This window comes from Ursus arctos, unplaced genomic scaffold (genome assembly GCF_023065955.2).
Source record: "Ursus arctos isolate Adak ecotype North America unplaced genomic scaffold, UrsArc2.0 scaffold_3, whole genome shotgun sequence".
NCBI lineage: Eukaryota > Metazoa > Chordata > Mammalia > Carnivora > Ursidae > Ursus > Ursus arctos.
The window spans coordinates 33,401,294-33,413,423 of record NW_026622985.1 but is presented as its reverse complement, the minus strand read 5'-3'; the positions used below and the strand labels follow the sequence as shown (position 1 = coordinate 33,413,423).

General features: G+C 36.8%; 1 protein-coding gene across 8 annotated transcripts in view; it reads right to left on the bottom strand.

Annotated features, from left to right (window-relative positions):
- Positions 1 to 12,130, bottom strand: part of ANKIB1 (ankyrin repeat and IBR domain containing 1) — a 248,689-nt gene that overhangs the window by 26,708 nt on the left and 209,851 nt on the right. For all 8 annotated transcript variants that reach the window (XM_048212861.2, XM_057304104.1, XM_057304103.1 and 5 more), the window contains one exon: positions 680 to 768. In XM_048212861.2, the coding sequence (XP_048068818.1) occupies positions 680 to 768 (89 nt within the window). The remainder of the gene's footprint in view (positions 1 to 679; positions 769 to 12,130) is intronic.

The window sequence follows — 12,130 nt, the reverse complement described above, 5'->3', positions numbered from 1 at the left end:
TAATTCCAAAGCAGATCTGTTTACTTGTTAAATGCAGGAATTGCTATTAGGAAGGCTAATTAAAACCCATTCTGTTTCCAGGCACATGCCTTGTACCTGATGTCACTCAATCCAATCTAAGTATTAATGACTTCATCTACAAAATGGGATTACTAACACCAATTTCATAGCATTTCTGTAGGATTAATATGTATTTATAGAAATCTCAGTAAAAACAGTTAGACATGCCATTTAAAATAAGTAAATCTACAGAGCCACATAATGTCAAGAAATTAACTTATCTTATCATCCACTGGAAGTTTCCAGGAAGATAAGAAGCTTCCTCTCACTACAGTTTATACATTTCTTCCCTTAAGGTACAAAAAAGCTAGGTGGTCCACCCCAGGATAAAGGGGAGTGGCTGTGGGAGAAGGGCTTAAATGTGACCCATATTTACCCTGTTTATCTTAACTGAAAACAGTCAGTTAGAACCATGGAACCTGTCTGTGATTCCCCAATGCAAAAACCTTGTGATGTTCAAAAGGGTGTTAGTTAGAGGTGTAATGTTAAACTGGAGAGCTAAACAGCATTAACCAACTTGAAAACTTACTTAATGAAGACTCTAAGTAGTAATAGGACCACATTATCTTTTAAATGCTATTAGAACATACATAGTATAGCTATCTAAGATTCCCCTTACGTTCTTCTGGTTTCATTTCAGTTATTTTTTGTAGCCAATTTTTCCATGTTTGGCAGTCACAAGGCTCATGTGCTTCACCAAGGCACTCCCTAAGGAGGAAAACATAAAAGAGGCAATTAAAAAAAATTCTTTATCAACATCGAGGTAAAAGAATAGATGGAAAGTACCCTTCCAATTTTAAAGTTGAGAAAACTGAGGCACAGTGATCAGTGAGAGAAGCACTTCAAGAGAAGAACTGAAAACGTGATTTCAGAGCTTGATAAACACCAGGTCCAATTTTTTTTTATTTTTTAATTTTTTAATTTATTTTATTTTTTTAAAAGATTTTATTTATTTATTTAACACAGAGAGAGAGAGAGACAGCCAGCGAGAGAGGGAACACAAGCAGGGGGAGTGGGAGAGAAAGAAGCAGGCTCCCAGCGGAAGAACCTGACGTGGGGCTCGATCCCAGAACTCCGGGATCACGCCCTGAGCCGAAGGCAGACGCTTAACGACTAAGCCACTCAGGCGCCCCCAATTTTTTTTTTTTTAAATCAGTACACTCAGTTACACATTGTTAAATGTTCAAAATAGATTACCTAATATTTGTAATTTACTTTTGCATGCCAGAAGAGCTGTAAGATATTTTTATCAGTTAAGTTCTGCCTTCACTAATACTTTAAATTCTTGTACTCGAAGTTTATTCTCTGGGTGAGCAGCCTTGCTGCCATTCAGGAGCTTGTTAAACATGACAAAGACCAGGCCCATAAGACCTACTAATTAGAATCTACATGTTATCAAAATTACCACATGACCCTTCTGCATTTTAAAGTTTTAAAAGCACTATTTTATGTCACATTCTTTAAAAATTTTTTTAAAAAAATTTCTTTTCAATTTAGTTAACATACAGTGTATTATTAGTTTCAGGGATAGAATTAAGTGATTGATCAGTTGCATGTAACACCCAGGGCTCATTACTTCAAGCTCCCTCCTTAATGCCCATCACCCAGTTACCCCATCCTCCCACCCTCCCCTCCAGCAATCCTGTTTGTTCCCTACAGTTAAAGAGTCTCTTATAGTTTGCCTCTTTCTCTGTTTTTATTCTTCCTTCCATTCCCCTATGTTCATCTTTTTGTTACTTAAATTACACAAGTGAAACCATATGGTTATTTGTCTTTCTCTGACTTATTTCCCCCTTAGCATAATACCCTCTATTTTCATCCACATTTTGCAAATGGCAAGATTTCATTTTTTTGATGGCTAAGTAATATTCCATGGTATAAATATACCACCTCTTCTTTATCCAATCATCCGTCAATGGACATTTGGGCTCTTTCCACAGTTTGGGTATTGTGGACATTGCTGCTATAAACATTGGGGTGCAGGTGCCTCTTCGGATCACTATGTTTGTATACTTACAATAAATACCTTAATAGTGCAATTGCTAGGTCATTGGGTAGCTATATTTTCAACTTTTTGAGGAACCTCCATACTGTCTTCCAGAGTGGCTGCACCAGCTTGCATTCCCACCAAACACTGTAAGAGGGTTCCCTTTCCTTCACATCTTCAATATCTGTTGTTTCCTGAGTTGTTAATTTTAGCCATTCTGACTGGTGTGAGGTGGTATCTCATTGTGGTTTTGATCGTTATTTCCCTGAGTGATGTTGAGCATTTTTCATGTGTTTATTGGTCATCTGTATGCCTTCTTTGGAGAAATGTCTGTTCATGTCTTCTACCCATTTCTTGACTGAATTTTTTGTTTTTTGGGTGTTGAGTTTGATAAATTCTTCATAGATTTTGGATATTAGCCCTTTATCTGATATGTCATTTGCAAATATCTTCTCCCATTCTGTAGGTTGTCTTTTAGTTTTGTTGGTTATTTACTTTGCCAAGCAAAAGCTTTTTATCCTGATGAAATCCCAATAGTTCATTTTTGCTTTTGTTTCCCTTGCTTTTGGAGACATGTCTAGCAAGAAGTTGCTGCAGCCACAGTTCAAAGAGGTTGCTGCCTCTGTTCTCCACTAGGATTTTGATGGATTCCTGTCTCACATTTAGGTCTTTCATCCATTTTGAATTTGTTTTTGTGTATGCTGTACGAAAGTGGTCCAGTTTCATTTTTCTGCATGTGGCTATCCAATCTTCTGAACACCGTTTGCTGGAGAGACTGTCTTTTTTCCACTGGATATTTTTTCCTGCTTTGTCAATGATTAGTTGACCACAGAGTTGAGGGTCCATTTCTGGGTTCTCTATTCTGTTCCACTGACCTATGTGTCTGTTTTTGTGCCAGTACCATCCTGTCTTGATGATTATAGCTTTGTAATATAGCTTGAAGTCCAGAATTGTGATGTCAGCTTTTTCTTTTTCAGTATTCGTTTGGCTATTTGAGGTCTTTTTTCTGGTTCCATACAAATTTTAGGATTGTTCCAGCTCTGTGAAAAATGCTGGTAGTATTTTGATAGGGATTGCACTGAACGTGTAGATTGCTTTGGGTAGCACAGACATTTTAACAATATTTGTTCTTCCACTTCATGAGCATGGAATGTTTTTCCATTTCTTTGTGTCTTCCTCAATTTCTTTCATTAAGTGTTCCATAGTTTTCTGAGTACAGATCTTTTATCTCTTTGGTTAGCTTCTATTCCTAGGTATCTAATGGTTTTTGGTGCAATTGTAAATGGGATTGATTCCTTGATTTCTCTTCCTGTTGTTTCACTGTTAGTGTATAGGAATGCAACAGGTTTCTGTGTGTTGCTTTTATACCTTGCAACTTTGCTGAATTCCTTTATCAGTTCTAGCAATTTTTTGCTGGGGTCTTTTGGGTTTTCCACAGAGTACCCTGTCATCTGTGAAGAGTGAAAGTTTGACTTCTTTGCTGATTTGGATGCCTTTTATTTCTTTTTGCTGTCTGATTGCTGAGGCTAGGACTTCCACTACAATGATGAACAACAGTGGTGAGAGTGGACATCCCTGTCGTGTCCCTGATATTAGGGGAAAAGCTCTGTTTCTCTCCTCTGAGGATATTTGCTGTGGGTCTTTCTTATATGGCTTTTATGATGTTGAGAAATGTTCCCTCTCTCCCTACATGGTGGAGGGTTTTTATCAAGAAAGGATGCTGTACTTTGTCAAATACTTTTTATCATATGGTTCATATGGTTCTTATCCTATTAGTAATACAGTGTATCACACTGATTGATTGTGGATGTTGAAGTATCCCTACAGCCCGGGAATAAATCCCACTTGGTTGTGGTGAATAATCCTTTTAATGTACTGTTGCATCCTATTGGCTAGTATCTTGGTGGGAATTTCTGCATCCATATTCATCAGGGATATTCATCTGCATCTATAATTCTCCTTTTACTGGGGTCTTTATCTGGTTTTGGGATCAAGGTAATGCTGGCCTCACAGAATGAGTTCGGAAGTTTTCCTTCCATTTCTATTTTTTGTAACAACTTCAGAAGAACAGGTATTAATTCTTCCTTAAATGTTTGGTAGAATTCCCCTGGGAAGCCGTCTGGCCTTGGGCCCTTTTTTGTTGGGAAATTTTTGATGACTGCTTTAATTTCTTTGCTGGTTATGGGTCTGTTCTGGTTTTCTATTTCTTCCTGTTTCAGTTGCAGTAGTTTAGGTTTCTAGAAATGCATTAATTTCTTCTGGATTGCCTGATTTGTTGGCATGTAACTGCTCATAATATTCTAATTGTTGGTATTTCTGCAGTGTTGACTGTGATCTCTCCTTTTTCATTCATGATTTTATTTATTTGAGTCCTTCCTCTTTTCTTTTTGATAAGCCTGGCCAGGGGTTTATCGATCTTATTCTTTCAAAGAACCAGCTCCTAGTTTTGTTGATCTGTCCTGTTTTTTTGATTTCTATATCATTGATTTCTCATCTAATCTTTATTATTTATCTTTTCCTGCTGTATTTAGGCTGTATTTGCTGTTCTTTTCCCAGCTCCTTTAGATGTAAGATTAGGTTGTATATTTGAGACTTTTCTTGCTTCTTGAGGAAGGTCTATATTGCTATATACTTTCCTCTTAGGACTGCCTTTGCTTCATGTCAAAGATTTTGAACTGTTGTTTTCACTTTCATTTGCTTCCATGTTTTTAAAAAATTCTTTGATTTCCTGGCTGACCCATTCATTCTTTAGTAGAATGTTCTTTGATCTCCATGTATTTGTGGTCTTTCCAAATTTTTCCTTGTGGTTAACTTCAAGTTTCATAGCATTGTGGTCTGAAAATAGGTATGGTATGATTTCAATCTTTTTGTACTGGTTGAGACCTGATTTGTGACCCAGTATGTGATCTACTCTGGAGAATGTTCCACGTGCACTTGAAAAGAATGTACATTCTGCTGCTTTAGGGTAAAATGCTCTGAATATATCTGTTAAGTCCATCTGGTCCAGTGTGTCATTCGAAGCCCTTGTTTCCTTGCTCACCTTCTGCTTAGATGATCTGTCCACTGCTGTGAATGGGGTGCTGAAGTCCCCTACTATTATTGTATTATCATTGAGTTTCTTTGTTATTAATTGACTTACATATTTGGCTCCTCTCAAATTAGGGGCATAAATATTTACAATCGTTAGATCTTGTTGTTGGATAGACCCCCTTTATTATGATATAGTGTCCTTCTTCATCTCTTACTACAGTCTTTGGTTTAAAATCTAGTTTGAGTGATAGAAGGATGGCTACTCTACCTTTCTTTTTTTTAAATATTTTATTTATTTGACAGAGACAGCAAGAAAGGGAACACAAGCAAGCGGAGTGTGAGAGGGAGAAACAGGCTTTCTGCCAAGCAGGGAGCCTGGTGTGGGGCTTGATCCCAGGACCCTGGGATCATGACCTGAGCCAAAGGCAGATGCTTAATGGCTGAGCCACCCAGGCACCCCTCTACTCTACCTTTCTTTTGATTACATCACATTCTTGTTGTTACTTTCACCTTAAAATCCCCAAGTAACAGGGCAATCTAATTTACTTTTGAGTTTGCTGAATCCCAATTTTCTGTTTCACTGGAATTTGGCAAAGTTTGATTTAAATAATAAAGAACATATCAACTTATCATTAGTTAACTTGATTTTACATTCTTTCTATAGCTATATAAAAATCAGGGGCACTGGGTGGCTCAGTCGTTAACTCTCCCACTCCCCCTGCTGGTGTTCCCCTCTCACTGTGTCTCTTTCTGTCCAATAAATAAATAAAAATCTTAAAAAAATAAATAAAAATAAAAAATAAAAATCAACATTAAAAAGGGCTAAAGCCTTTAAAAATTACTTATTTTAATTCAATATGATGGTATATTCTGTAGTACAAAGGAAATTTTACAGTAAATAACAAAATATCATGGGGGCGGGGGGAAGAAAAGCCTAATCTGTAGGTGTCATCATCATTATCACCATCATGATATGTTATTTTAAACAAAGATCTTATTTGCAAAGATTAAGTCTATTAAGACACCTGCGGATGCAGGCAGTCTTACAAACTAAAAAGTAACACTTTACTATATTAAGAATGTTAACAGGGTACCTGGGGGGCTCAGTTGGTTAAGCATCTGCTTTTGGCTCAGGTTATGATTTCGGGGTCCTGGAATCAAGCCCCATGTCAGGCTCCCTGCTCAGTGGGAAGTCTGCTTCTCCCTCTCCCTCTCCCCCCAACTTGTGCTCTCTCTAATAAATAAAATCTTAAAAAAAAAAAAAAAAGAATGTAACAATTCTACTTCAAGCCCATTAAAATAGCTACTATTAAAAAACTGGAAGACAACAAGTGTTGGGAAGGATGTGGAGAAACTGGAACCCTTGCTGGTAGGAATCTAAAATGATGCAGTTGTTATGGAAAAGTTTGGTAGTTCCTCAAAATAAAAGACATAGAATTACTACACGATCTATCAATTCCACTCCTAAGGATATACCTAAAAGAATTGAAAGCATTGACTAAAATTTTCTCAGCAATGTTCACAACAGTATTATTCACAACAGCCAGAATATTGTTAACAACCCATGTGTCCATCAACAAATGAGCAGATAAATAAAATGTGGTACACACACACACACACACACACACACACACAGGAATATTAGTAGGCCATAAAAAGGAATGAAATTCTGATTTATGCTACAACATGGATGAATCTTGAGACATTATGCTAAGTGTAATAAGTCAGAAACAAAAGGAAAACTATCGTATGGTTCCACTTACATTAAATATCCAGAATAGGGAATTCACAGAGACAGAAAGTAGAATGGTGGTTACCAGGAGCTATGGGGCAAGGGAGGATGGGGAGTTTTTGCTTAATGGTTAGAGTTTCTGTTTGGTATGAGGTAAAAGTTCTGTAAATGTATAGGAAATGGTTGTACAACATTAGGAATGTACTTAATACCACTGAATTATATACTTAAAAATGTTTTGAAGAAAGAAAAACACCAATTATCTTGAAAGGGTAATTTGGTGTGCTTCAATTTCTGACATTACTATTTGGGAAATCTTTTCCATAACTGTGGTTTTATAACATTTTTTAGTAATTTATTGGTAACTTAACAGTCATTCAAAAAATAATGAGTTGATTAAAAATGGAAGTTAAAAAATGGAAGTAGATATATTACATTCGCTTTGGTATATATTAAAATAAACTCTGCTTCCTGGAAATGTAAGGCATATCTGTGATAACTGTTAATTTTAATTTGGCACATATACTAGCATATACCAGAGTAAAAAGTATGCCACAGATCTAGGAACAGTGTTTCCATATGGTGCTTGAGAATACATGTAGGAATACAGAATCTAGATTTCTCATGACTTATTAAAAAAAATTAGGTGTAATTCCATATCTGCAGTATCTAAAACAAATGAAGTCAATGAAATAAATTATTTCCATTAATTTTAAGAGTTCTCTCCCTGAAGATTAAACAGCACATTGAATGTTTTTACCCTACTAGAATCAATACCAATATGACTGGCTCTGGTGTTTGGACATTTTCTGACAAAACTGAGAAAATACTGAGTGGGGGAGGCGGTGGAGAGGAAAACCCAATGTTTTCAAACGGAGTCTGAAAAAATAAATTGTATTTCTTCAAAACGCCATAATTGTTTACTGGTATTCTTGGTCTCTGAGGCTGCGTTGCATTACATAGCAAGATTTTCTTTTCCAGAACCTCACAGGAGGACACACAGCTGCTGTTTCCTCAGGTGCTAGCCCCATCAGCAGGATCACTTCTGAATGTTATAACTTGATGGCAGTTTCCAGTGCAATGTTAAGAATGGGTATAAAAAGGAGAGGCTTTTTATATAAAAAATCAGAGTAAGGACTATAAATTAAAAAGGAAGCTAGAGGTTGCCTTTTAAAACTAAGGTATTTGGGAAAACAAGCCCAACTACTTTAAAGTAAGGTAATAACAATGCTACTGGACATTATGTGACTGATAATCTGAATTATGCCATATGTAGGGAGAGACGTTATTCTGAGACAAGTAATAAAGAGACTGGAATGTTCTGTAGATACTGTAAAGCTAAATTCCTGAAGAGTTTTAACCAAGATACAGATGATTGGTGACAAGTATTCTGACAGACCTAGTACCTATTGTTGAGACTGTACCTCAAAATGTCACTAAAAACAAGGTAATTTTAAGAGGAATTTTGCCTCGCAGTCAACTGAAATTTAGACACACCAATAGAGTGGGTGAAGTGCTTCATAAGGGGAAAAGTGCTTCATTATAAAGGAAAAAAAAAGATTGTCTAATATAAAATCCTTAACCCTGTCCAACTATCACAGTTAACTAATATCAAGAGATTGAGGAATGGCTCTTTCCTTGAAAAATTTTGAATATGCACAACCACTGGCAGGAATATACACTGGCTACAAAGGATTCTGGAAAAGGAAAAACCTTTTACTAAAGTTTCATAACCTGATGGGAAATTCCTACCAAGAAGTTGACAATTTCTGCACTACTGGGTATTTACCCCAAAGATACAAATATAGTGATCCAAAGGGGCACCTGCACCCCAAAGTTTATAGCAGCAATGTCCACAATAGCCAAACTGTGGAAAGAGCCCAGATGTCCACAGACAGATGAATGGATAAAAAAGATATATATATATATATATATATATACACACACACATATATATACACACAATGGACTACTACTCAGCCATCAAAAAAATGAAGTCTTGCCATTTGCAACGATGTGCATGGAACTAGAGGATATGATGCTAAGCAAAAAAGTCAGAGAAAGGCAATTATATGATCTCACTCAGATGTGGAATTTAAGAAACAAAACAGAGGATCATAGGGGGGAGAGGAAAAAATAAAACAAGATGAAATCAGGGAAGGAGACAAACCATAAAGACTCTTAATCATAGGAAACAAACTGAGGGTTGCTGGCGGGGAGAGGGATGGAGAGATGGAGTAACTGGGTGATAGCCATTAAGGAGGGCATGTGATGTAATGAGCACTGGGTGTTATATAAGACTGATGAATCACTGACCTCTACCTCTGAAACTAATAATATATTGTATGTTAATTAACGGAATTAAAAAAATCAGTAGGTGGGAAAATTTATTATAAAATATTAGAACATATTTTGGAAGCATGATCTGAAACACTTCATTTATGTAAGCTTTTAATTAAAAATTTTTTTTCTTGGGGTACCTGGGTGGCTCAGTCAGTTAAAGTGTCTGCCTTTGGCTCGGATCATGATTCCCAGGGTCCTGAGACTGAGCCCTACATCAGGCTCTCTGCTCAGCAGGGAGCCTGCTTCTCCATCTCGCTTGGCCTGCCGCTCCCCCTACTTGTGCTCTTTTTCTCTAATAAATAAATAAAATCTTAAAAGTTTTGCCTTTCCAAATTTTTTTTGATAAATCTGACATGTAACATTGTGTGAATTTAAAGTATACAGTGTGCCACTTTGATACATTTATGTATTGTAATATGATTGGCGTTGTAACAATTTTTATCATATTACATGTTTATTAGTAAAAAAAAAGTAACACCTCCTTCTTAAAAAAAAAAGTTGACAATTTCAGTTCACTGCCATTTTAGAACTTTATTAATGACCCATCCTGAGTAAGTAGAAATCCTCATTTTATGATTCTCCTCCTTTAGACAACTTTTCCCCTTAATTAACAAATTAACTAAAAATTATAATTTTAAAAAACTAGTATTTTTGGGGTGCCTCGGTGGCTCAGTCAGTTAAGCTTCCAACTCTTGAATTTGGCTCAGGGTTGTGAGATTGAGTCCCACATCAGGCTCCATACTGGGTGTGGAGCCTGCTTAAGATTCTCTTCCTTTCCCTCTGCCTCATCCCCTGCCCCCCCCCAAACATACAAGAGTATTTTTTAGTATACCAGGCAATGTTGTAATTCCTTACATGTACCGACTCATTTAATCCACACAACACTTCTTTGAAATCAGTACTATTATCCCCATTTTACAGGCATGGAGAGGCTCAGCACTCTGCCAAAGGTCACACAGAAAGCAAGCAGATGAGCTGAGATTTGAAGCCAAATAGTTTGGCTTACATTTTGTGCTGATTGCATCAGTTACAAAGGCTTCAACTGTATTACTGTACTATAAGAGAGGATGCTTGTTTATCATCAAGTCACACAGCTAGTTAGCGGCAGTTAAGTCTCAAATGTAGGCCCTGTGCCTCCCAATTAATGACAATCATGTGCTCCACTGAAACTTGATATATTGAACTTTCAACAGTATTTATTTAGATGAGTATGATACTTTGTATAGAGTAGACATGATATTTAAACAGGGTCTTATGATCAATTTTGATCAAATAAATATGTCTCATTTCTGAGCCTACGACAAGCTGGGGAATAGGTTCTGCTTGTCTGCAGGGCTCTGATACTTAAATAGCTAAATGCTGCCAGTCTGGAAAAATCTTCTTGCAGAACCAGAGCTATTAAGCTAAGGAACTGAGACTCTAATTTTGCAAGCGAAAATGAGATTCAACTATTAGGGCCCACAAACAAGAACAACATTTATTTTGCCCAGAGGACTCTTAAAGAGTCCACTGTCTGAAGTCTGTGGAGGAGATGAAGCATGAAACTGTGCTTTAACTCAATCAAGATTCATAAGCCTAACAGGAGAGTAAGTTTTATCAAAATCTTTATTGTGGGTATTGGAGGAAAACAGAACAAGTTGATAACAATATTAATGCACTAATGCACATTCACTTGGGAAATTTCCCGAAATACCTGACAAGTCTGCACATTGTACTCTGATTCACCGGAAACTTCAATGGACTAGAAACCTGATGCTGTGATTTCTCATCAGTTGTATCTCTATAATCCAAATCTTACTGGGTTCAATTTGTTTCATGGTGATGGTGACACTACTTTAAAGGTTTCTTTGCATAGTTCAGTAAATAGATGTTCCACAGCTGGGTGATATATTTTTAAAACCACAGAATATTATTGTTTAGAATATTCATGCCGGTCAATTATATTGAATAACTTTAAAATATATTTGGCTGTCTACAGATTTAGAAGAGATGAATTCCATTTAAGTCTCTATTTCCAGAGGCAACACTGGTGATTAAAGGGACTGGGGATACTCTGAGGTGATACAGGAGAGAAATGACCACTATACCTAACGTTAAATTTAAGTTCTTCTCCTCATAGATTAGAATTTGGGTGGTATTAAGAAGTATTTTTGACAACAAATCTTTATTTTTTATTTTTAAAAAGTATATTTATTTTTAAAAAGATTTTATTTATTTATTTTAGAGATAGTGCAAACGGGGGGAGGGAAAGGAGGAGAGGGACAAGCAGACTCCGCACTGAGAGCAGAGTCTGATCTGGGGCTTGATTCCAGGACCCTGAGGTGACCTGAGCCAAAATCAAGAGTCAAACTATTAACCAACTGAGCCACCCAGGCGCCTCAGAGAGCAAATCTTTAAAGAGTTGCCTCAGAAAAGAAAGACTTCGCGTTTGTTCACAGGGCACAGAAGTTACATAGTAGCATATTCTACTTAATAAAAACAGAGGGGAGATGGTCACTGGCTCAAGTTACGAACACTGTCCAGGACAACACAGTCAAATCAGACAAAGTATAATTATATAGGCTAGGGGGAGAAAGCATTCTAGGTTCAGTTAATAAGGGCAAAGAAGTGGTGGGTGAACAAGTTACAAGAGAAAGGGCTACACTGAGGTGGGAAGGGAAATGTCTACTCCCACCTTCCCTCCTACTGATAAATATATTTAGTTATATTCAGGCACACATCCCTTGAGGATGGCTCTCAACTCATTCTGTCACACGAAGCTCTTTAAAAGAAGGAACTATTATTGCCTTTTCTTGTGGTTTTTGTAATCATCTTTAGAGAATATTTCTGAGCTTTCTGGGGAAAGAAAGAAGCAAAACCAAGAATCATATGCCTTTATTTTATGAAGATGTCTCTGAGAAAGCTTCCTTTCGCATACAGCAGATTTTGCCTCTCTATTAAATAGATAAGGGCAGTAGAATTCTTAGAATTTATTTTTT